The 26,054-nt window shown below is 39.4% G+C and overlaps 3 protein-coding genes across 3 annotated transcripts in view; 2 read left to right on the top strand and 1 right to left on the bottom strand.

The window, feature by feature from the left end:
• Positions 1–849: 849 nt before the first annotated feature.
• il1fma (interleukin-1 family member A) lies at positions 850–5,799 on the top strand. Its single transcript, XM_040136028.1, has 7 exons — positions 850–931; positions 1,055–1,173; positions 1,888–1,984; positions 2,703–3,072; positions 3,668–3,799; positions 4,041–4,180; positions 5,289–5,799. The coding sequence occupies exons 1-7, from the start codon at positions 920–922 to the stop codon at positions 5,508–5,510; spliced, it is 1,092 nt and encodes a 363-aa protein (XP_039991962.1). The 5' UTR covers positions 850–919; the 3' UTR covers positions 5,511–5,799.
• Positions 5,800–6,002: 203 nt separating this feature from the next.
• ace2 (angiotensin I converting enzyme 2) overlaps positions 6,003–26,054 on the bottom strand; it is a 66,076-nt gene continuing 46,024 nt past the window's right edge. The window contains exons 3-20 of the mRNA XM_040136014.1: positions 17,482–17,709; positions 17,179–17,337; positions 16,862–16,955; positions 15,386–15,529; positions 14,669–14,784; positions 14,135–14,240; positions 12,727–12,824; positions 12,448–12,620; positions 11,089–11,315; positions 9,965–10,109; positions 9,606–9,704; positions 9,076–9,198; positions 8,643–8,821; positions 7,972–8,030; positions 7,706–7,803; positions 7,468–7,584; positions 6,886–7,080; positions 6,003–6,795 (exon numbers count right to left, since the gene is read on the bottom strand). Coding sequence (XP_039991948.1) covers positions 6,693–6,795; positions 6,886–7,080; positions 7,468–7,584; positions 7,706–7,803; positions 7,972–8,030; positions 8,643–8,821; positions 9,076–9,198; positions 9,606–9,704; positions 9,965–10,109; positions 11,089–11,315; positions 12,448–12,620; positions 12,727–12,824; positions 14,135–14,240; positions 14,669–14,784; positions 15,386–15,529; positions 16,862–16,955; positions 17,179–17,337; positions 17,482–17,670 — 2,424 coding nt within the window. The 5' untranslated portion in view covers positions 17,671–17,709 and the 3' untranslated portion in view covers positions 6,003–6,692. The remainder of the gene's footprint in view (positions 6,796–6,885; positions 7,081–7,467; positions 7,585–7,705; positions 7,804–7,971; positions 8,031–8,642; positions 8,822–9,075; positions 9,199–9,605; positions 9,705–9,964; positions 10,110–11,088; positions 11,316–12,447; positions 12,621–12,726; positions 12,825–14,134; positions 14,241–14,668; positions 14,785–15,385; positions 15,530–16,861; positions 16,956–17,178; positions 17,338–17,481; positions 17,710–26,054) is intronic.
• nhsb (Nance-Horan syndrome b (congenital cataracts and dental anomalies)) overlaps positions 21,894–26,054 on the top strand; it is a 44,729-nt gene continuing 40,568 nt past the window's right edge. Inside the window, exon 1 of the mRNA XM_040136001.1 lies at positions 21,894–22,173. Coding sequence (XP_039991935.1) covers positions 21,894–22,173 — 280 coding nt within the window. The remainder of the gene's footprint in view (positions 22,174–26,054) is intronic.

Below are 26,054 nucleotides of genomic sequence, written 5' to 3' on the forward strand. Positions count from 1 at the left end.
AACATAAAATTCTTGTCACAAGGTCCACTTACTTGGTTTTTTATAAAGCTTTACCTTCAAGCTCAAAATCTACGTTGCCCATCCTTATTTCTTCCCAGTTGATTTTTATACAGACAGTATCTATACAGAGGTATGGAGGAACAATTGCAGGGAGAGATTTACAATACACATAGTAGAGTGAACCATAAAATCTGCTCACATGGAGTGACTGTCACTCAACAACAGCGATACCACACCCAGTGGTAAAAAGTAGAGTACATTGGTATAAAGAATACAACGTTTTTATTCACTGGACAGGATCATTCACTGAAAGCAGATCACTGTAATCTGATAAAAGTTTAAAAAAGAAATAAATAAATTGACCATCAATTATCCTTTCCATTTCTAGTTGGGTAGTGTAGAACCACACTTATTATAAATGTATTTTGTTTACTTTCCACTCTGTGCTGTTACAGAGGAAGTAATTTTATTCCAGTAGTTCCCGTGTTTACTGTAACATACTGTAAATTGGCAGTTGTCATTTCATCTTCTCTCCGTACAGGATTTTGTGTCTTCTCACAAATTCTAATTTTTGACAGTAAAACTGCCGTCTTGTTATTTATCTACCAAAAGGAAGTGGTGATCTATAGTTGAATTCTCACCTCTCTTGTTCCTCCCTATTGGATAGTAAGTTCTGTTTTCTAACAAAATCCTACTCTGTCCCCTTTTTATTTAAGATTTACTAATCTTCATTTGCTTCCTCTTCTGACTGGAATCAGTTCCCCATTCATTACTGTGTCAGTGCCCCTTCATCTCCACTTCCCCATCTATTAATGTAAAGCAGAAGCACAAACACACTGATGTCTTTAAAAGACTGCCACTATCACTGGTGTCGGCTTCACAGTCTCTGGCATTTTTGGCAGCAGACACTTCTGGCACCATGGATCTTAAGGTGGGTGATGAAATCTAATTGTCTATAACATTGAACACCACTATATGTGAGAAACATTTTAAAAGAGATGACTGTGTATATTGGCTGATGATCCTTGTTTGTTTATTTATTCCTAAATGTCAGGATTCTTCGGTTAAGGGAGGCATACTTATCGTCCACCAGCTCCATGAAGGAAAGCACCAGTATGAAGTGGAAAATGTGGTGAAGTACAAAAAAGTGGCTGGAGAAAAAATGTTTGTCAGGTAAAAGTCAAACATCGCAAACTCTTTGTTTGTGCTACAAAGTTTTCTCAGTAACGAAACATTTATTCAATGCTTGTAAAAAAATTTTTCCTGTGTTTTCTTGTGTCATACTATTACAAGAATAAAATCTAGAATTAGAATCATTAAATTTATAGCCCTTTTCACGTCCATACCTCAAAGTGCTTGCCCATGTAGGGTCTATATAAATGTCAAAATAAATGCAAAAAATAAATCAATTAACAAATAATTATCACCAAAAACAGAACAAAAATAAAAAAGACACAGGATGCTGTAGGAATAGCATGAAAAGCTTTGAATAAATGATTTTGACACAATACATAGAAATGACGTAAAAAAACAAACAATATGGGATCTTTAAAGGTAAAGTTTATATAAACTATCAAATAATCATCCCATCACAGTCTGTTATGGCACATAAACAAAAAACAAGATCGATGAGAACATTGAAAACAAACATACACCTTAGCAGACACACACACACACACACACACACACATATATATGAATATATATATATGTGTGTGTATATATATATACAAAATGGGGTTTATGAATAGTAAATAATGTTTTTAATAATGTTAACTGGACCTGAAATGATTAGTTGATTAACTGATTTTTTGATCGACAGAGAATAAAGTGGCAACTATTTTGATATTTTGTCATTTATCGCTCCAAAATCCCAAACACTGGCAGGAGAGGAGACAAGCTGATGCAGATAAACGGCATGGACCTGCAGGATCTCACACCTGAGGAGTTAGCACAAATGTTAGCTGAGGGTAATCCAATGCTGGTGAGTTCGTGGGCTTCCACACAGTCTTGCACATTGATCATTGTCAAAGTAAAGTTTCTATTTAGGACTCTATTCTTCTCTCTATTCTACTTCAGTCTTTTAGTCCGAGAAGGGTGAAAGTCACAGCTTCTCCAGGACGCATTGTTGCATAAAACAGTTGTCACTCAAACTGCCGCTCATTATTTTAAGAGTAAAATCCACCATGCCAAACACTGCCACTGTCTGCTGGACGAACATGGCTCCAAGGAGCAAGTCTTCAGAAGTATAGACCCAATTCTCAGCTTATCTTATACTGTATATTCTCCTAAACACCACGGTAATGTTTGTTAATGAGTGAAACTACAATTTGTACTGACAGAGTAAGAAGAAGACTCTTCTCCCCCTGTTACTCTATAATTGCACAGTAAAAAAAAAGGTTGTGAACAATATTTTTCTAAAACGTAAGATTTGTTTCTAGGTACTATACCTTGTTTTTATATTACATTACATTGTTTTGCACTTGAAGTAGGTCAGGATGACAAGACGCTGCACTGTCTACATTTAGGTATTCACCAGTGGAAGAACACACATAGCTACTGTATCTACTCTTTGTGGTTCATGGTGGAATTTTAACACAGTCAATACCCCACAAAGTGTCAGGCACAAAAAGACACGGAGTCAATGCTCCGTCTGACCCGACATCTGCTTTCTGTCGACCCTCTCCTCGGGTTCTCTTTAGAGGGTGCACAAGGCGAAGAGGGTGGAGGAGCACAACGAGCAGACCTCCAGGGATGAGGAAATTTTACGACCCGTCTCCAGAGAATCCACAATTCTCAGTTTCAGCATGGAGATGACGAGAGAGGAGGAGGTTGATTGGGGAGGAGAAGTAGGAAAGGATGATGGGGCTACAGAGGAGGAGGTTTGTCAAGCTGAAAATGAGGATAACGGGGAGAGGAATGATCTGTTCATCGTTGCCATGAAGAAAACCAGTATCTCTGTGGTGAGAGGAAGGGGCTGCGACACCGAGAGTCCCTGTGAGGGATGCCATGGGATAGGATGTAGCTTTAATGACATTGTCATGGTGGCAGAATCCAGCACGGTGATGCTTGGTGAGTACGCTTTTTCCTTTTCTCCTCTGCTCTCTTCCCTTAGCTCCGATTTGGTGTCCCAAATTTTAATTTGTTCTACATTATAATATACTCATAAGAGTACAACATATCAAACTTTAACCAGGAGCAGGGAAACAAACAGTAGAGTCCTGGACTCATTTGCATCGCAGTCCCTGGTGTTTACACACTCCACTAACCTTTATCAAGATGGAGACATGACAACATTCACTGTCAATCAATATTAAGAAATATTAAGAAATAAGAACTAAAAAAGTAGAAAGCTGAATCACATGACCAAAAAATCCTTTTTTTTCAGAAAGCAGACAAGGTATATCAGACAATATCAAAGACCAAAGGTGGAAGAAGAAGTCAGATGTTTTACTTAAGTAAAAGTAGCAATACAATGATGTAAAAATAGTCAATTACAAGTAAAAGTGGCAGCTGCTCGAGATGGAGCTAGTTTTAGCTACTTTTTTAGTCCAGTGGTTCCCAACCTTTAAACCTTTAAACTCGCCATCAACCCTTGTTCTTTTTTTTTTCTTTCAGAGGGGATATAAATGATAAACTGCTTGATTGTTCTCTGTGTTACTTTCAGTCCCAAGAGGAAGTAGCAGTTTCAGAAAGGAAAAGGTTGAACTGTCAAACATCTCAATCAAACACGTGGCAACCCATCAATTCCTCCGAGGTCTATGTTCGCAGAAAACCCTCTATGCTTCACCAAATCCAGGTTTGTCATTCAGAGCAGCACGCAGCGTCATCGTACAAAATAATCACCTGAATAATTTGAATTACAATTATCACAGATGAGTTTAATTTCAGATGTTCTCTTCATCCATTCATTATCATGTGCAAATCAATGTTGATTATCCTACAAAAAACGGTAATTTGTTCTATTGGGGGAATTGATTAGAAATTCCTTTTTTTTCTTTACATGTTTCTTAAAAAATTTTTTATGTGTGTGTGTTCAGAGAGGATCACCATCTACTACTACAAGTCAAACATTATGGACAGGTCTTTCAGGGGAATGCCAGTGGTCCTAAACTTTACCGACTCCAACTGCTTCCTCAGGTGCAGCAAGGAAGGAGAGAGGGTGGTCCTACAAGTGGAGGTAATAACAATTACTGAGTGAGTTCATGTATTCATAGTTAGATATAATGAACGAGGGAAACGACTGAATTCTTAGGCACTTTATCTTGCTTCTGCATTTCAGTCTATCTTGAGTTACAGCTTTTTTTAAAGAAAGAGGCAGGATGTAGCATAAAAAACAGATATTATCAGTCGGATGAACCACAGTCATCATCAACATCATACTGTTGTGCTGGGTGACATGTTGCTCGTTCATGTTGAGCGTGAACACTCTCGGTTATTTTGTGTCAATCCTACATACACAATCCTGCTGCTGTAAATGCTCACCCGCGCACCGAATGTGTATTAATCCGCCTCTGAAAAAAAGTCCCAACAAATGCACTATGTACTTCCGTTACCAAGCGCATTTCTTATAATGTAACAAATGCAAAAGTTACAATGAGTAACGTGTCAGTGTATATGAACATCCGAAAATAATTAAGAATTCGCTGACACTCCTGTCACTTTGAAAGTTTTACTTTAAAATTGGTTAAGTTGCAAGTTTTATATGATACGACAAGCAGATAATAATAATAATAATAAGCAGAAGAAGAAGAAGAAGAAGAAGAGGAAGAAGAAGAAGAAGAAGAAGAAGGAAGTTTATTTATTTTGCATTTATTGAAACAAGCGATTACAAAGTGCTTCACAAGGACAAAATGAAAATGGACACAGAAACTAGGAAAAACACACAACGTACATGTTACATACTGTGTATTTCACATATACTGTAAATACACACATGCAGACAAATTTACCCGAATTGAACAAGGTTACCAAAAAGATGACTTAAACTTAATTCTAAAGAGGAGATCATTTTGAAATAGCATTAAATATTCATGGAACTCCATCAAATAGTTGTTGAGATACTTCAGCCTGGACTAAAATGGTGGACTGATCGAATGGCTGATGTCCAACCCTACTATTGTTTCAGGAAAGTAAGAGCAAAGTGATTTTAAATGGATATGCGTTATCGATACTTAAAATTATTGAGGTGAAACCTTTTTGGTTTAAATTTAATTGTGAGTTAAAAAAGTTGATTATTAGAATTCCGATACTAGGAAGCAAAGTAATCAACACCTTTGTCGTTGCAGACGTGCGAAAAGCAGAAGCTGACGCAGATCTCAAAGACTGATGAGAGCGCCCTCTCCTTTGTCTTCTACATGAAGTCTGACCGCACAAAACAAATGAGGTTTGAGTCAGTGCTGCACCGCGGATGGTTCATCCAAATAGTCAACACGGACTCAGTAGTGAAGCTGGAGACCCTGGATGGAGGGAAGGAAGAGCACTCATTCCTCTTTATCATTCAGAAGTGATGGAGGGTCATCTTCTTGAGACATATTAACAGTCCTTGGTCAAGTCAGTTTAAAATTCAAATATATCTTGTGAATTTTATTTGGCACTTGAAGGTGATGTTAAACTAAAGAAAGACGTGAGAGGAGCTCTTTTGTTTGAGCCGCCTGGTTCAAGAACAGAAACCAATGTCACTGTGTCAAATTCTGCCATTGCAGAAGTGCGTAGATATGTATCATACAGCTATGTCTAATTCAAAACATGTATGCCCGTGTGTGTGTGTGTGTGTGTGTGTGTGTGTGTGTGTGTGTGTGTGTGTGTGTGTGTGTGTGTGTGTGTGTGTGTGTGTGTGCGTGTGTGCGTGTGTAGTCCAGAATTAGATATATGACAGAATTTTTGGTAATCACTTGTGTTGTTTAAAGTGAACTTTTTATTACAAGCTTTATTAGAAACTTTCATTAAAAACATATAGTATAGATTCAAAATATGTTAAAAAAAAAGGTGATGTGATAATAATTTTATTTATTTAACAATTTCTTATGAGATGTTGTAAGCAAATTTACATATAATACAAACTATAAACATGGATCCAATGAATTAACACAAGCACACACATTAATTGAATTCTGAATGACTGGTTATCTTATGTACTGTATGTATACTGTATAAAGCTGATATTTTGGGAAAATTCTTTTGATAACACTCGCTGGATATTATACCTTAAGACTTTGATCATATAATGTCAACACATATATATGTGTTACTGATGTATTACCACCCAAAATGTACATTTATATACGAGTAATAAAATGCCTAGCATTGGTAAACTGTGTATTTTGTTTATTTTACAACAACTGAAAGTGTTGAATCCCAAAACACTGTCAGCTGCACATTTTTTGAAAACGCAACATTTCAGTAATATACATGAGACATACATTTTCAATAAACTTACCTTACCTAAGCACTGGCAGTATGTTTTGCCTAATTTCGTTTTCTTATGCACCTATCTACCAGGTGTGCATTACAACAACATTTAAATTGATATTTCAAAAGAAGTAAAAGTACTAAATATACTAACAAATGACTGAACATCAAAGCCTTTTACACAATTTTAAATATTAAAAAGTAATATGAACAAACTCTGTTCTTATTGTTCTTTTGATCAACTGCCATTAATTTGAGTTGCTCTGTTCTTCGTTCAGAAATCAGAATCCAGTTTGTTCATCATCACTGTCCTTAAACGCTTTGTTAGTTTGTCCATCAGTGCTTGAATCGTAGGGATTGTCCACGCCTGTCATTGCGGATTTCCTACAGACACACAAAGAAACGCAACGTGACACACAGTCATGCAGGTAATTGCTCTAACAAGGTAGAAATGAGTCCCGAGACCAAACTCACTTCTTGCGCTCTCTGACACCAGACACGACGAGGTAGATGCCCATTAGCACCACGACTCCCATGACCACCCCAAACACCACCAGCCACACCTCCACCGGCTGCTCCACTGGAGGGGCCAGTGTTACTGGGATACCCTCAAACTCCAGCGTCCTGTCGTCCAACTGGAAGGCATCGTTGATTCGGCCTCGACTTAACCTGGGATCAGTATTGAAATGGGTTTATTATTGCTCACAAATATTGAATGTCTATAGGGAAAGGTCACACAGACATAATTATAGCAAATAACTCAAATCCTTACGTTAGAAATGATATAAAAGCTCATGCACCATGAATGTTTGAACAAAATATCACGGGAATTCATTTCAGTCTGGATCAAAGTGGCAGATTGACATGACCATTACTAGAGCTGGTGTGTCTAAAAAGATCATTCAAAATAAATGCCACTAGCTTGGCTATTGAAGCTGCTTAGGAAGTCTGTGAAACATTCAGGGTTAAACAAAACAAGTACATTGCACTCAGTGTTTGGCATATACTTTATGTCATCAAAATACATTTGTGTGTCGGATGAAGCTTGTGCCTCACCGGATGGCAGTCTTCACATCATTCTTTGGGATGTATTCGGAGGGACTTGCCGGGTTGGTGACCACAATGTAGAAGGAGATTCTGGGAGTCTCCTTATAGGCGAGGACATTCTCAGACCTGCAGGTCCAGACAGAGAATAGCCCTCAAACGAATGTGGTGACAAAAGATAAGTCAGAGGACAACAAAGCATAAAGTGTCTGCATAGTTATAGTCCCGTGTTGACGCAGTTGCTACTGACGTGAAGAGAAGGGTCTCGTTCTTTTGGCTGTAGTACTGCCTCAAAGCATATGCAATGTTGGTCTTGAACAGATACAGCTCGTTGTCATTCCAGGAATACTGAAACACATTGTAGTTCATTAATATTTCACCTCATTAAATTCTGCAGTGTGTTCAGCAACACACTGCAGTTCACTTTAAAGCTGGAAAACTCTTTTCATTTTACGTGCAATTACATATTGTAACCCTACAGTAATAACACCTCTAACAATCATCAATAATACTCACAGCATTTTCGCCCAAGGCAGTCTTCAAACTTAGTCTCACTTTGATGGCATACTCTGAATCTGTAAATAAATCACATTTATTTCATTTCATTTCTTCACTTTAATTAATTAATGTGAATTTGATCATTTAAACATTTGACATGAAAACACCAGTGATTTAAGTCTGTGCTTTTTCTACTTCCTTGAAAAAGTCCTTGGGGATTTTTTTTTTTACTTCAGTGTCAGTTACGAGACGTAACATCAAGTACTCACAGTTATTACGTAATGGCGAGAGAGCTGTGTTCACTCATATAGATTAGATGCCTCTGGGGCAGCTTTTCAGATCTATCAAAAAGTGTTCAGTTAACTGTATTAATTTAAACACTACATGAAAACGATATGGCAGTATAAATACACTCAACCCAGATACATTGGCTGTGCAGGAAACAAAGCAGGACAGATGGGAAGCTTAAAGGTATGGTTCAAAATTTGGGGAAAAATGCTAATTAATTTTTTGCCAAGAGTTAGGTGAGAAGATAAATTCATCTCTCACATCTGCACAATGTCCATAAAGCTCCAGCCAGATGGTTAGCTTAGCTTAGCAAAAAGACTGTGAACAGGGGGAAACAGTTAGCCTGGTAACAGCCAAAGGTCCCAGGTCAAAGGTCATATGATATAATCTTTTGTACTCACATGGATCTATTTCTGCCTTCCAGCCTACTTTCCTGTTGTGTTGCATGTTTTCTGCCTTCAGCCAGTCATAAAGTTTTTGAAAATAGTCCAACAGGGGGCGGGCGTCCATCTTAGCATCACCGGATATCGTATGCAAAGCCCTGGTCCAAGACTGGGACCTTCCCAGCTCTAACATATTCCTGGCAGAAAACATTCACGATGACGATGATGATGATGATGATGATGATGATGATTATGATAAATTACTGCTGCATTTTTACATGTGTACCACAATACAATATAATGTGCTACAGCAAAACTGAAATGAGACATTATTTCTCTGTTTATTTCATCTGGGTACATGGACTGTGCAAATAGAAAATGTACAGGTCCATCACATGGATAATCAAAACAACGCAACAGACTTCAATGAGGAGCAGGAAGTCGTTCATACCTCAGCTTGGATCCTGCTGCTAAAGAACCAGTAATGTCACATGTAGACAAGGCACCTGTGTGACCGGCCGCATCGCAGAGTGCTTTTTGGAACTGAAACTGGTAGATGGTTCTTGTGAAGTATCTGTATTCACAACCAGTGACAAACACGCACACATGGGTGATGTCTTACAGCAGAACTGGGGCAACTGTTTTCCGTACCGTAAATAGTTCTCTAGTGCAGCAGTTAGCAAGATTTTACACTTAACTGACCAGTGTGATAAAAATTAGAAAGTTCTATAAATTTGTTATTTTAAAGAAAACATTTTTTTTAATCTGTATTTGGACCTTAAACTGCATATATATATATAAATATATATATATATATATATATACATATCAAGTGAGTGCAGTAGTTCATAAGAAAGTTGTAAAAGTTCAAAAAATGCTCTATTTTGACAGGTTAAGAAAATCCAGAATCAAAGTGGCTGGACTTGGATGTTATGTGATTCCTTTTTTCCTTGAAGTGCAGCTTTACAGGAGGAGTGTTACCTGATGAAAGAATAGTCTCCAGATACATGGAACAGAGCAGTCGGGTCACAGTATGTCTCATCTCTTGGCACCGGCTCGACCACCCCTACCAACTCCCTCCTGTTATGACAACAGAGAGTCAGCACTGATGCAGGCTGATGCTGTAACCACAGCCGTGCAGCGAAGCAGCCGCTGAGGTTACATAACACAAAATGCCGCTATCTTTCTCTACAGAATGTCCACTTTTCATGTCATGACCGGATTTGATTACAGTGATATTAGATGTGAACAGATGTTTTTATATCATTTACCTGTGAATTTTCAGCTTAAATTAACTTCGTTATTTACAGATGCTTCATATACAGTCAGTCTCTACTTACTTCATCTCCCACCAGCGCTCCATCCATTCATCCTTGGAGATGTTCCCTGCGAACACCTGCCACCTCCATTCCTCCAGCATGTAGGTGAATGGCAGTGTGGCCACAATGGTGAGCGCCTGTTTGAGCAGAAAGTTGATCTCCGTTTCTGCAAGGCAAAAAAAATCCTTGTAGAGGTTAAGGTCTGAACTCTATCTAGAAAGAATGTTGACACAATTTTTACAGAGGAATATTATTCTTTTTTTGGGGACATTTCAGTTAGCTTACTGCAGAACGCAGAAGTGAAGAAAGGTCCTGTTGTGTTTGATTATCTCGTATCACCGAATTAAACAGGTGAATACCGGTGTGACATGGTCTATTCAGGTAACCCAAACACATCACTCACACCTATTCTGGTTTGTTCAGATCTTTATATAAATATATATATATATGTGTATATATATATATATAAAGCAACTACAGCATACACTTAACTACAGCATACACTTAAAGTTGAGACTCTGGAAACCTGATGAATTTAAGTCCAATATTCACTTAAGTTTTAGTTTTGTTTTGGAAACAGCTGCCTGCTGCTGGAAACAATGCTGGAAGTTGGGGGGGGGGGGGCAGAAAACCAAAACAGTGAGCTGAAAGATGCTAAAAAGCTTCATACGGTTGAAAGGAACTGCAGTCAGGTGAATATTCTCTGGAAATATCTGGCTCTTTCAGCTCTTTCAATGAGCTGAAAGAGCTTTTTAGCATCTTTCAGCTCATTGTTTTGGTCTACACCAACTCCTGAAGGAAATATCTGGCTCTTTAGCTGCTACACGCTCCAGTATGTCTACCAGCTAGTCGGTGACTGTCTGTCTATTGTTTGGTGCTGAGCAGGTAGCGTACAGTGGGTTTTTAGAGCTTTTTTGTTGGGAAGAGCTGCCTGCTGCTGAGCAGAAAACCAAAACAATGTGCTGAAAGATTCTAAAAAGCTCCATACAGTTGAAGGGAACTGCAGAGTCAGGTGAATATTCTCTGTGGGTTCACATATCTATTTGTATTATAAAACTATTAATTATAGCAGCTTTAATGTTAGGAAGAACCAGTATTTCCTTAGTTTGATAATTGTCAGTGTTATCTACATCCATGAGTCGTACCACTATCATAAATGAAGTTAGCGGGCAGGAGATCCAGGCTCTGCAGGTGTTTGGGCGTTGCAGCAGAGAGGGACATGATTTCTCCGACAGCCTCGTGGAAACCCTCGTTGGCTCCGTCCCTCAGGAGGTAGGACAGGTTGCGATAAGCCATCTGGTACTGGTTGTGACCCATCTCATGGTGTGCAGTGAGGAAGTGGTCCATGTTGACCACGGTGCACATTTTGATCCTGAAGATGTTGGGGAGAAGTGTCGATGTCAGCAGTTGTATTTTGTGATACAGAGATGGCATGATACCATATCGGACCAATAAAACAGCCTGCGCAATAGCATGTTTCTGATGAGACAGATAGCTTGGCTTTTACAGCTGAAGCCCAAGATCAATAAAATAAATTAAGTCCTTGTCTAGGGAGGCAGGTGGAGTAACACGGTTTCATGGAGAATACATTTTATTCAGTAATTTTAACCCAAACTGACGCTTGAGGAGCCATAAAACCTGACTTCTGGAAAGAGTTATATTTTGCATTTGGACAAACTTGGCTGCTATAGATACCCAAACCTCCAAATCAGTTAGAGCTGGGGCAACTATATGGATTAATATTTGACAACATTAAGACTCTGGTTATCTTTATCAGCAGGAAAGAATGACTCAGAGATTAATCAGCACCATAGTTCCAGCAAGTTCATATTTATGGCTCACATGTACTGATATACAGTAAGATTACTGCCCATATTGCTCATATTAATTATTATTATTTTTTGGAGAACAATTTATTCAAGTTTAGTCAGCAACCTCAATATCATAGAGTTGGCTTGATTATGTTCTTTTTCTTATGCTTGTTCTAAAATGGCTGCATATGTATGCATGTGTGAATATCTGTAAGTCTGTGGATTTATCCTCAAAAAGTTTATTAATGATAAATAACTGGCTGATTTTGCATTATTGCATTAACATGCACTGTCTGGGTTAAGTTATAACAGAAAAAAAATCAAATCAAGCATACATCATCAATCTTTTAATTATTTAGCTATGTTTCATATTGATTACTGTATATTTACAAATAAAAACTCTCTTTTCTCCTTAAGAATGTGAACTGTGCTTAGAGACCATTAAATCTTGCACTACTAAGATGGCTGTTAAAACTGTCGATGCGTGTATTGTTTTGATGTCTTAATGTTATTCTGTTGTCTTATTTATTTTATTTTAATTCTCATTTCATTCTTTTTTTTCCATGTCTATGCTGTGAACTCCCGCCAACATTTTATTCTCAAGATTGTACTTCATCTACATCAATAAAGTATATACACACACACATATATATATATATATATATACATATATATATATATATAGTATCCTACCTAAAGTCCTCTCTGTTTCCCATGTCCCAGGCTGTGGGGTGACAGACCACCTTGCGTCCATCATCAGGCTTCGTCAGCATGGAGTTATTCCAGAAGTTTTCAAACATCTTGTACAGACCCACAGACATGAAGAACTTCTCTGCTTCTTCGAACAGCCGACGCTCAGGCCAACCCTGAAATTTAAGTTGATCCATTAAAGAATATATTAAAGGAACATTGTTTCTTTCATATTATTTGAAATTCACACATAATAAAAGAATCAACTAAATTGTGCTTCACCTGCTCCACCATAGTTTTGCTGACATCAATATCTGGTTTTCCGGGGTAGGGGACAGACAGGGGGTACAGGTTGTTCCAGAATCTTCCCCACATGTCACCTGAACAAATAAAAAAGGGTAATTATTTTTCACTTGAAGTACTTTTTAAGAAGACACTGAGATGTTCTTCCTACAGCAGATCAGTCAGATGTATGTATGTAATTGCAATCCTTTCAGAGGTGTACATACATTTTACATTATATTACATCTGTTACATTTCTTTTGCCTTTGTAACAGTGTTTACCTGTATTATTACATTTAAACAACCAAATAGCTAAATTTCCCTAAAGTTCATAAATATGTTTCTTGCCAAATCTTAAAGATATAAACAATTTAGAGCTTATAAATACATATTTAAAGCATAATTCACAAGCTGTCACTCTGCTTTTTCATTCCCTTCAATCAAACACAAACAAAGTGGTAAGGATGCGACCTGGACAACAGAGAGAGACATACTCCAGCTCTGGACTGGATCTTAAAAAATACATGAACATTGGAAACTCTGTGTCAAAGCTGTATTTTTTATAATGTGACATTAACGTATATCTTTCTTAACTGCAGTTATTTAGATAGTTTGTAATGTAATTTGTGGGGATGTTATACTACTTTTGCACACCTGAGTTACAGTACATATTAGTGGTTACGTGTTGGACTTGTGCAGTTTGCTCTGCTGATGCACAACAGACTCTTTTGGTACAATTCTGCCAATTTTTAAAAAATCTATTGTTTGTGAAGCAAGACAAAACACAACAGGTGACTTAGCATGGACCGACAGGACAAAACCTACATAAAGTGAGACAAGCATTGCATCAAACAGAAGACAGGGCAGGTGTGCAAGATCGGAGGTTAACATGGTGAAGAGATTCATGTTTACATCTGGTGTGTGTGTCTGTGTGTGTGTGTGTGTGTGTGTGATTTGTTTGCAGTGGATCGTATGTATGAGGCTATTCCCAATAAATAAATAATACTGTCTATTTTATCTTTAGCAAAGGGATATTTATGCCCCGTTCTGTTTGTGTTCTGCATTTCTGACTTCTTCTTTTAGACTTTCCCCTCAGAGAGGACAGCGAGTGAAGAATTTCCATTGTACAGTGCAACTGTTTCTCTGTGTATGTGACAATAAAGCTGTGAATCTTGAATCTATAATCATAATGAAGCTTGTGATGGTGTTGAGCATGTGATGTTTGCTTTCTTACTATGATGAATTTCTGCCCCAAACCCAACAAAAAATTATTATTACTACTAAAAAATGATTAGAGAAAAAAAAAGGAAAAAAGTATATGGAATAGTGATATCAGCAGGGTTAATGTTTCACGTTTGATGCATGTGACAGGAGTGATTATCAGTTCTGAACAAAATGCTCAACGTACCCAGCAGGTGGGCCGGCAGAGGCCCTTCTGAATCAATGTGTCCTGGGTAGACCTCCATAAGCCTGGCTCTCACATAGGCATGCAGCTCCTTGTATAATGGCAGGATCTTTGAAAAATCAATAAATTACTGTCTTTTCTTTTTTCTTTTTTTAAAACCATTTTATTTATTCTGGTTTGAACCTAGGTCAAACATGCATTTCAAAGTCTTTGGGTTTCCCCTTAATGCAAATGTACATTTTTTCATAGATAGCGAGAGCGGAAGTCCTTTTAGCCCTTGATGAAGAGATGGCTTTGGCTGTATATTTGGCTTGCAGATAACAAAAAAATACATCTTTATCTTCTTAAAAAATTTAAGTTACATTCAGTAGGAAATATATCAAGTTAGTATGACTTGGGGCACAAAGGAAGATCAGTATGAGAAACATAATGTGAGGAGCCTGTTGTTGTATAAATCAATAATCTTAGTAACTCTTAGTACTACAAAACATCCATCACAGAGCAATATCCACTGACATAGATGGATATTAAACCTACCTCTTTGTATATTGAACGGACATCTTCCATCAGCTGATTTCTGGTGTACTTGTACAGACTGTCCTCCTCAATGGTCTCATAGTTATATCTCCAATAAGCTCCGTAGTCTTCAAAGCCTGAATGTGTGTATGTGTGTGTGTGTGTGTCAGAGAGAAACAGATCAAGAGAAAAAAAAAAGTGACTGACGGACACAATTCAGTTTACAAGAGATTGAATTGATGTGGACTAGCTTTTGCATGGTGATGTCAGCTGTGGCACGGTCAGTATTACGTGAGTTTATGACAGGGGGGGAGCCCCATGCTGGGCCACAGCGGGGGCTAACTGAAAATCAGCTGTATGTTAACTGAGTTATAAGAAGTGCTTGGGAGGATCCAATCATGTGTGACCACCGAACGCTTTCAGCTTGGCGTGTTTGTCCTGTGTCCTACCATACATTATCGTCACCCATCCACATTCTAGAGTATTAACTTATACCTTAATAGTTCCTTCATAAACTTACAGTCTGGAGTCAAAGTATTTCCACTGGATTACATAGAAGGGAAGCGGTTTTATTTAAAGCTCCAGTAAGTTTCCTTTCAGAATTACACAAAAGACTGAGATCATCTACCGTACTGCAGTTTCCCTGTCATTCAGACATTGAAAATATTATACTTCCTCACAATAATGCTCTAAAAGATTCCTACATCAAGTGGCATATTTCTCTTTTGAATGTATCACCGTTTAGTTTGGCAGCTTCATTCTTCAGATCCACATAATCTTCATACAGGAGCCTCATCCTCTTCCCCACCTCTCTCCTCCAGCCCTCCCACACATGCAGACGCTCAAAGTAGTTCTTGCTGTAGGACATAACATGCTCCAGGCCTGTGAGCGGAGGAGCACGCGAGTCAGTGACACAGTGACAGAGTACACTGATCTCAGTTAAATGTTTGTCTTTTCTTCAACTCTGTAAAACAAAAACAAAACAAAAAAAACCCCAAAAAACCTGCAAAGAGAACTTTTGCACTGAAACAAGTATGAGGGCAGCAGTGGAATGTAACTAAGTACTTTTACTCAAGCACTCTACTTAAGTACAATTATGAGGTACCTGTACTTTACTTTAGTTATTTCAATGTTATGATAATTGATACTTCTATACCACTGCATTTCAGAGGGACATATTTTACTTTTTACTCCACTACATTTATCTGACAGCTAAAGTTGCTTGTTACTTTCCATTTCAAAATATTATCTGTAAAAATATATGATCAGTTTATAAAATATGCATTGTTATCGTTTAAACTACCCAACAGTATACAAAGTATATGAAGCTATTTAACTACATTGTACACAGTTTGGTAGTTTAGTTCAGTTGTACCCAACCTAAGGGTCGGGGCCCCTCCAGTTGTGAGATGACTAATGGGGCAGGAGGGAAATGTAGTGGATCAAGAAGTAAAGTATAAGATCTGCCTTTGGAATGTATTGGTGGGGAAATATGAAGTAGCATAAATACTCAAGCAAAGAAAAGGTACCTCAAATTTGTCCTCAAGAACAGTACTTGAGTAAATATACTTAGATATTTACTCAAGAAAAAGACAAAGTTCTGTCACACAAAAATTTATATTTCTGTATTGTCTGTTTGTTTTAGTGACATATTGGATAAATTTATTTCTTTGGGCCTGGAACAGCTTTTTAAATGAAACCATCTGAGAAGTTTAAATGGGAAATCAAACAACTCATAGACATCAGAAATGTGACAAGGGAACCCAAACCCGACACTGATTTTCTGTGGGGGGGCCATATATAAAATATTAACCTGAAAAGTAACTGCAGCTGTCAGATAAATGTAGTGGGATGCACAGAACAATATTTCACTCTAAAATGTAGTGGAATAGAAATATAAAGTAGCATAAAATAGAAATAATCAAAATTACCCTTCAGTAAATGTACTTTGTTGCTTTCCACCACTGGAAACATGTAGGTGTTATCCTGTATTTAAGCCTGTTTTTGTTAGAGTTTAAAGTTAAAGAACTAAACATTACAATAACATAATTCCCACAATGGATTACAGTCTCTTGGTAAAACATTTGTTCACAAACTTTAATGAAAGCAATTTTCCTTTTCACAGGAACTATGTTAATAATAAACTGCTTTATCTAAAGTTGGCTGACGGTAGCAGCCAGATTGCCATAACCAGTCCTTATTAACAGAGTGTACCTGGCTCCAAAGTCTGGCAGTTAAGGGGGTCATCCATCAGACACACCGTTGCAGTGCTATAGATTGTATTCATCTCACTCAAGACTTTACTCAGCTGCAAGTAGATTTAAAAGAGAACACAAGGACAGCATATTTAGGTTAATGTGAACTGAAAATCAACACTAGTAATAGAATTTACTCAAAACTACTATAGTAAGTAGTCAAGAAGATGAAGAGGATCTCTGCAGCTTTTACAAACATGAAAGAAACATGTTTAAGGACGTGTCCAAACAAAGATCTGTAGCTGAATGACATTTATCATTGAGCAACTGTCTTACATGTGCAGCCTTATCCTGGGATAGAACACCAGAGCCTTTGTCTTGCAGGGAGATGAGCTGTAATTTGATTTCTGGATCCTTGATCTGTTGGATGGGGAATTTCTGGGACTCTTCTGACATCTGGGTGTAGAAATTTCCCCAAATTTGCCCCTCTTGTGACTGCACAGAATGAAAGCAGACACATCAAATGCTGAAAATCAGTAACTTGCACTACACCTTTTTTTACTTCATTTAACCAAACTCCTAAGTAACTATATGAAAAATGTTTCTAGGCAACTTTAGGATGTTTTCCCCAGTGCTTACCAATTTGTCTGAGTTCTCCTTTGTGATGTTGGTGTTGTAGGCCCATGATGCCAGAGAGTACTGGTACATACGCTGAGTGGCCTCCCTGTCGAACCTCTGCAGAAACTCCCTCGCCCTGCTCTCCACGTCCGACTGAGCATAAACAGCGCAGGACACAGCCAGCAACGTTACAAGAATCCTAGCAGACATCTCGGCTGCTTCCGCTCCATCCACACTCACAGACTAACCCTGAGAAGGAGGGAGACCCTGTTATACAGTTTCAATAATCATCTGTGCTGCCTTGGCCTTTGGACAGCAGAGCCATAACTAAGGGTGTATTTCAGTTTTCATTTACAGATAGAACAGTCCTCTCTGGGCTGTCTTCGCGTAGGGGGGATCTGTTCCATACTTTGATTGGTTGTCAGTTGCAAAATAGACAAATAATCTCTTCTGAAAGTTGTACGGCTACTTACATTAGTGTGTAGTATGTGAATTAGCTCTTTTGTTAAAGTCTCTCTGTTGGCTATCAGCCCATCAACATTTGAAACACAAATCTACTTTTTTTGGCATAAAATTAAAAGCCTGATGTTATGAACAACAAAGCAAGATGACCAAGGTATAAAGCTCTTTACAAAAATTCTGAATCTTAAATAAAAGACACCAAAAAGATTAAATGATGAACAAAACATGGAAGAAATTGTTTCTATTGCCTGTTTCTTTTGAATACAAAACAAACTCTTTTAAATCTCCTCTTGAAACTCATTTCAAGTATTTCCTCGTGTGCACTCAGGGTCCTTGTTTTTTCTATTGATTTCCTCTAAATACCTTTTTTTTTTTAAAGAAACATGATCTTTTGAGGAGAAAATGTCAAGGAAACAGGAAACACTAGCATTGGACCTTCTTATTGTGTGGCAGTGGGTTTCAGAGTACTATATAGAATGCAAGTCACACACGGCAATGCTGATAAGAAATCAGCTGTGAGGGCAAAGTTTATTATTATTACTTCTCTCTCTTTCTCTGCTATAAATGAATCAACAATCTACTAAAAGATCAATAAAATAAAAACAGAATCAGAATTGTCAGCAACACAACATCAGTTCAGGAGGGCTTTTTTTTTTTCGGATTTATGATCTATTTATTTGTGCTTTTTCTGCCATCTAACTAAATGATCAAGTTTCTATCAGAGCTGTCTGTATTACATCCTTGGGAATGTTAACTTGGTACAACAGTGCCCTCCTGTGGACATAGTTGGAACAATCATGCTCATCAGATGATAGGTTCACATTTTTTTTAGGTCAGTCTTACGCTTAAATAATACTTACATGCCTTACATTAAAAGCATTATTGGTTGCTGTAATTGTTCCCCTTGATAAAGCCCACAGTCCTTGTCCTGTGCAAAAATGCTTTCTGAATTAGTCCAATTAAGTGAGTCCTTTCCAAATGTACTGCCTTTCAAGGACAAAATTCTCTCTTCGTGCTACTATCGTCCCACTGCGACTCATCAAGGGAAAACTGTATGTAGAAAGACAAAAAGAGAATTTGGTAGAAAAAACACGGCAGCTTTGGAAGATGCCCACTTAATGTGTCTTACTCAGACTGCTGAAGCCTCATGTCATAACCAATTTAACCTCCTAGAGTCTCCAGGGCAAAAATTTGTTTTTGAGTCCCCATTGATCCCCATTATATAAAGCAGTTTCATTATCTCGTCAGGCACCCGGAAACCGACCATAGCTCTAAAGCTGAAATGATTAGTTGATTAATCAGTTAGTCAATTGACAGAAATAAACTGGCAACATCAAACAGGCAACATATATATATATACACATATATACATACATACATACATACATATATATACACATATACACATACATACATTATATATATATATATATATATATATATATATATATATATATATAAAAATATTCATGTAGTTAAAAAATCAAGCAACTGTCACTATCACAGACTATAAATGTATGGAGCAAGAAGTAAAGTATAAGATCTGCCTTTGAAATGTATTGGTGGGGAAATATGAAGTAGCATAAATACTCAAGTAAAGAAAAGGTACCTCAAATTTGTCCTCAAGAACAGTACTTATACTTAGATACTTTCCACCACTGCTGAGCTCACATGACTTCCCTGTGCAGATTTGACACTTATACTTCATGTCACTTGGTGAACTCTCACACAACCACGACACCGAGGAAAACACCCGCTGGCAACACATAAATAGTCCCCTTAAAACTAAAATGTCTCATTCATAGAATTTAAAGCAATGATCAACACGCCTCACCTTCAGACTAAAAGAGATAGAGGGTGGCATAGTTCAAGTTATGGAAAAATGTAAAGGCATGAAGGCTTTCACACTGTCACAGTATCGCTCATTCCCGTTAACATCGGTTTTCCCAGGCTCGTTCTAAATGATCACTGTATGATTTGTTCGGTGGGATGCATATGTGGAACATTTTACAATATGGAGCACGCTCGTCTCCTTGGCAGCTCAGGGTGAGGCCCGTGATAGGTTACTGTCAATCTGCGCTGCCTCAAATGTGCTGCAACAGCAAGTTCACCGCCGACATGTCTATATACAGACTGAGCCTAGAGGCTATAGGGTAATCACCGTGAATGAATGAGACAACAGCCAGGCTTAGCATTCTGGAAACTCACATTCAGCAAAAAAAAAAAAAAAAAAAAAAAAAAAAAAATCTGTTCACTGGACATCGTTCAGCTACAGTATAGGCTCCTGCTTTAGGTGAGCTGTTCTAAAGAGGTTTACAGTTTGACAATTTAGAGCCACAGTGTTTGACCAGGAGGACACATACAGTACAGTGAAGTGGGCAATACGTGATACTCCACTAGTTTATTCTGCAATGTGTTGCATTTCGTTTCGTTCTTTATTGCTTTCTATTCATCTACTAGTATTTCTGAAACTGGGCAAAGGAAACAGATTTTACAGGAACCTACAATCATAGAGTTTCTTTTTTTTCCTTTTTTTTTTATAAGTATTTAATCTGTCTTTATGCCAGACAAAGGGAACAGTTATATGGACACTACATGTGGGTGCAAGACTATTGAACACACTGGATTGTGTCTGTTCTCCCACTCTTTGGGACTGATATGTTTCTGATCGTCTCTTCATTGTGTACTTCTGGAATTGTTCATTGTTTCGAGGGGTTTATCGGGGTTGGATGGTTAACAGGGCCTGGCATCGTAGAGTCTATCAGCCTGTTGGCACATCTGTTAGTGTGGTGACGATTTTTAAGCATCGCGAACTTTGTGGGTCGGAGTCAGTGTGCAAGGGGCCGGGATCTCGAGGGACCACAAACAGAATATTTGGGTTAAATGCTGATAATAGTTCATTAGCGAAAGCCCTCAGAAACATTATGTTTGCAGATAATACTGGGCAATTTTAATCCTGTAGACTTGCTGTGAAACAGGAATGATTTCATTATTCCTGTGCGATGACACCCAAGGGTCGACTATGGTGCACGGCAGTGTCCAGAGGTTGGCATAGCATGTGCAAAGGTCTGATAATGAAAATGAAAGGAAATTACTATTTTCCTCGTAGATGCAGTCCATTTTCACCAGTGTTACCTTATCACCCACACCGGGCTCAGGTAGAAAGGTCTGAACGAATGATCATCTTGTTCTGAAATGCTCCTCTGTCAGGGTGTCCCGCCATGATGGCAAAAGTTGCAAGTGCACAGGTCGATCTTCATGACCGTTCCCCGTTCACAGGCGTCCACGTCTCCGGGTTTTACCTCGGTCCTTTCTCTCATCCTCTCAGCCTGCACAGTGTTCAGGCCACGGAGACGGGCTGCAACAACCCCGGAAAAGTGACCCCGAAAAGGTCGGAAGAGCGAGGACAGATTTGAAAAAATAAAAGTTTGAGCTGTGCAGAATGGGTGCGAAACCATATTTGTGCATTCAAAGCTGAGCCACTTAGGGATATTCCGCACGTTTTTGTGTTGTGTTTGTTCATCCATAGTCAATTCTGCAGACCTCTCCTCAATCGCCGTCGAGAGCTCTACTGGACCCAGGTTCTTATTTTGAAAATCTTGCACGGCGTTTCCTGGTCCTGCTGGCTGGCTTGACGCTGCACGGAGGCGACCCATGATCGCAGACTCAACACGCATCCTCACACCGCTGACCTGAGCTTAGCTGTGTCCTGCATGTGTGTGCATGTGTGTGCGTGTGTGAGCGGGAGTGTGAGTGATCCCCAGAAACCAGCAGCAGGATGGAGGATCTCAAGGAGAATCTGGGAACTTTGGATTGACGCCCGGGGATAACGCGCGATCGGCCCTGAACCTCATTGGGTTTCTTGTGGATTTATATATTTGGATGTTGTCTGTTTCCCCCTTTTCCCTTTTTCTTTTAGGCAGTGGGAATTTACACTTGGCTTACAACTCCTATTATTTCTGGCGTGCAAAATGCCATTCGCCAAAAGGATTGCGGAGCCGCAGCTTCTGTGCAGGCACCAGATCCCCAACGATGAAGGTCTGCTTTTCGAGGACCTGTGTGCCATCAGTAACGTGGTTCTGTCCCGGACCTTGCGACAGCTGTCCGACCTGGCCCGGCACGCCTGCTCCTTATTTCAGGAGCTGGAAAACGACATCCTTAGCACCAACCAGCGGGTCTGGGTCCTCCAGAACAAAATAGGCCAGATACAGCAGACTGCCAGTGCCCTAGACCCTAAAAAGGAGGCAGTGCGTAAGTAGACCACCCCAAGTCTATATAACCCCCTCTCAAAAAAGAGATCGTCTTATGATTTACACCTGAGCAATGTGTGATTTTATTCATTCATACCCTACATGTGTGCCTCCAAGCTTCGAAGGGCGCCCACCTCAAAATTATTTTTACCCAGCTGCACGCACGCACGCCCCCCGTATACGCGGCCGCGCTCTCGTCCCCCATTGAAATGTGTCACACGGCTGCATTTGCACATTGGGCCATCCAGCAGCATCGAGATGCATTTTCACAGCGCAGGATGTGTTGACTGCTCATTCATTTGGCGGTCCAGACTCGGGTGTGTGTGTGTGTGTGTGTAAGTTGGGGGGGGGTTCGTTGTGTATGTGTGTGTGTGTGTGTGTGTGTGTGTGTGTGTGTGTGTGTGCTCACAGGCAGTCAGCGCGGAGCGGAGTGGAGGGGCGTGTGTTGCCGCTGCATTGGCTCAGCATCGCAGTCTCCTTACTGCGGGTAGCGCACACCTGAAGCATGTTCAGGCGGCGTTCTCCGGGCCTCGAAGGGGCCGCCTCGTTCCTTCCGGGGTGTTAATATATATGAAGTTTAGGGTCGATTATCTGTTAAAAGGGTTTTGTGATGTGTGTGTGTGCGCGCGCGTCTGTGCGTGCGTGCGTGTTGGGGTTTTCACAGGCGACTCCCCGTGCGCCAAACCCACCCTTTCCACATGCAGCGGCACCAACACAGCATCAATAATGAATCCAGATGTCCATGTTGCGGGGTAAATACGAACTTATCATGACTAGATGTTCGGGTGTCGCTATAAATGCAGCGCATGCGGCTGTGGACGGATCACATTAAAAAAAAAAAAAAAGCCTGATTGGCATCAATGAAAGACTCTGCAATTAAATGTAACAGCGCGTTCTGTACAGCAGCTCCGTATTATTTATGTCCTCTGCAGTCCCTTCAGTATGAGACGTGTGATTTTAGACGATCCGTTTATTGATTTTAGTCCAATTTTGTGCTTCATCACCGCTGTAGGTTACCATAATCTGGGACAATCAAAGAAGAGCATTTTGGGGCCTAAAGCTACTGTAGGATCAAGAAATCCCTCTTTAGATTCACCCCCCAACCCCCACCAACATACACACACACACACGCACACATCAGAGGATATGTGTCAGTGAGGCAGGGCCATGTCTTTATTACACAAAACAGCCTTACTGTATTGCTCTGTTTACTCCTGTTTGCTTTGGATTTGGATGAATGAGGCTCTGATATTGAAGGATATGTGAGAGTCTCTTGGAATCAGCCTGTGTGAGAAAGATTGTGTGAGCTTTGTCCAACAGAAAGGGACAGCCCTTTGAATTTCTTTGCCGAAGTCTTACACAGTACAACACTCCAAATGTCTCTCGATACTGCACACTGGCACACACAACCGTACCCTCGCATCTCACTGTTCTAAACTCCTTAAACCTGTGGGCAACTAAACCCAGAAACCTGTCCATCTGTTACACCTGTTGTGCTCAGAAAACCCTGAAATATTGATTTGTTGAGTGGATTGTGCTTCGATATCCCTACAGCCAGTCAGGACATTCAAGATAAGTATCACATAGCACCCGCTTTTCCAAAGATGCAGCAGTGTCAGTTTTGTTTATCTCAAATCCAAGAGTGCCATAGCGAGCTCATGCAATCAATTAAGGCTTCTTTGAAGTAAGCGCTTTTCTCTAGACCTGTGGTTTCCAACCTTGGAGTCAGAACCCATACGAGGGCTCATGAGATAGATCTGGTGGGTAGCTCAGATAGGTATAGATAGATAGGTATGATACCTAAATTATGTTAATTTTTCAGAATTTTCTCTGATCTTTACGACTCTTTTGTGAAATGCTGTAGTTTTACACTTTCAGGCCTCTAAGTGTAATTCAGATGTAACAATCTGAGAGGCTGAAATCACCCTTTACACTGTGTGACTTTGGGCTGTCCCGGACAAAAGTTCTCACCCCTGAGAGAAGCCTGGTGAAACCTTTGCTTTTCCATCAAAAAGACGGTCTTAGATCATACCGCCTCCACCGTTGGCCAATTTAAAGCTGCATCAAAACTCGGGCAGTGTAAGAAATATAGAACCAGATTCTCACGATGTGACTGCTGGTACGAAACATGGTCTACAAACACACCAATAAGGCTACAGATTAAAACGATGCACTGGCGAGCTAGCGTATTTTTAAAAATAGGAATTTTGCCGTGTTTTCCCTTGCTGCATTTGGCCTCACAGTCTCTTCCTCTTTTGATTTTTTTTGATACATTGAAGCGCCAGTTCTATCATGGCAAAAGCTTGGCAGACAGATGATGCAATTACACGTGTCTTCCTGCATCAGCTTTTTTTAAGATCAGAAGGGTACAATTCACCCAATATCCATCACACAATATGAAATGCTTCAAAATTCCTCATAAAGACACAGATTATGACCAAGACTTTATCGGACCTGTTTTGCACAGTGAGATATCCTATGAACACAGTCAATAGGTGTGTTTATAGATATGCTTCCATTGTTTGGATGTGTTTTGTGTTTTTTTCTCTACAGTGAATCTAGGATCTTTATTCACCCTTTATCTCTATTTTGGTCAGAAATTTCATTCAACACATTTTGGAAGGGAAAAATAATGTAAAAATGCCTGAGAAAATGGAGAAATACACCTTGACTGTCTGTTTTAAGACTTCAATTTGGTTGTAGGGGGATACTGAGTCCTCTGTAGGCCTATGCTCATACTTGGATGCCCACCAATGTTTTGCTATTTTTATTCGGCTTTCAAAAGGGCTATTATCTTCCCTCTTTCTCTCAAATGGCAGAAACAACCCTGAGGAGCTGAATAGCTCTGTGTACACAGAGACAGAGATTCAGTGTCAGTGACAGTGGAGTTTCCTCATATGATTGTGGAGTGTATCAAGTGCTAACTTGGATTGATCCTGAACGTGGCAGTAGGCCGTGTTCAGATGGCGTTCAAACAGTCTGTGTCTGTCACAATCGTGGGAAACAATAGGCTGTGTGGGAAGTTTATCAAAACCTGGTGAAACAGTCTGAACTAGTAGTTACATGTGAGCACTAGCCACAGTAGCAATCCATTAACACATGGCATTAACTGTCAAAAAGTCCACTATAGTACAGCTTTCAGCTTGTTTGATGATTTGTTTTAACTGATTGATTTGCCATTTCAAGTCTGTCTTGAATGACACAAATACTGATATAAGTCCCAAATTGTATTACATTGTTAATGTACAAAGAAATATCGAGGCTTCTCCCAATTCAGAGTTTTCCTGCTACTTTAAAGGGAAATGGTCATTTATGTTAGGAAACTTGAAAACCAGTCTTAGCTCATCTACTGAACTAAATTTTGGATGCAATTCTTATGGGTCTGCACAGGACACAAAAGTATTAAGTTGCGTTTTTCAGTCGTCCATCTCGCACGTGTCTGACTGAACAGATTAGATTCTATTTTTATCAATCCAGCTGTTTACACAGGCCACATAACAGCTTGAGTTTCACTCACACTACCTACGTGTAAATGAAACCCAAAACGTATTTTTGCACGTCAAGTTTATTTTTCTTCTGTTTTACGTTAGGGATTTACAGTGATTGTGTGTTTGGGCTCTGAGTGCTGCCAAATTGTGGGTGACCTACACTCAGCACAGGGCCTGAATGCCCCATGTGTAGACATGGTGCGAGGGGTGAGCCAATCATGCAGGGGGATCCCCTATCACAAAACTAAATCAACTGACACGTATTACAGCAGACTGCCAGTGCCCTAGACCCTAAAAAGGAGGCAGTGCGTAAGTAGACCACCCCAAGTCTATATTGTATTGTGGCTGTATTGTGCCCGTATAATTTTCTTTAGGGCACCAGGTGAAGAAAATT

This window comes from Xiphias gladius, chromosome 1 (assembly GCF_016859285.1).
Source record: "Xiphias gladius isolate SHS-SW01 ecotype Sanya breed wild chromosome 1, ASM1685928v1, whole genome shotgun sequence".
In the NCBI taxonomy this organism is placed as follows: domain Eukaryota; kingdom Metazoa; phylum Chordata; class Actinopteri; order Istiophoriformes; family Xiphiidae; genus Xiphias; species Xiphias gladius.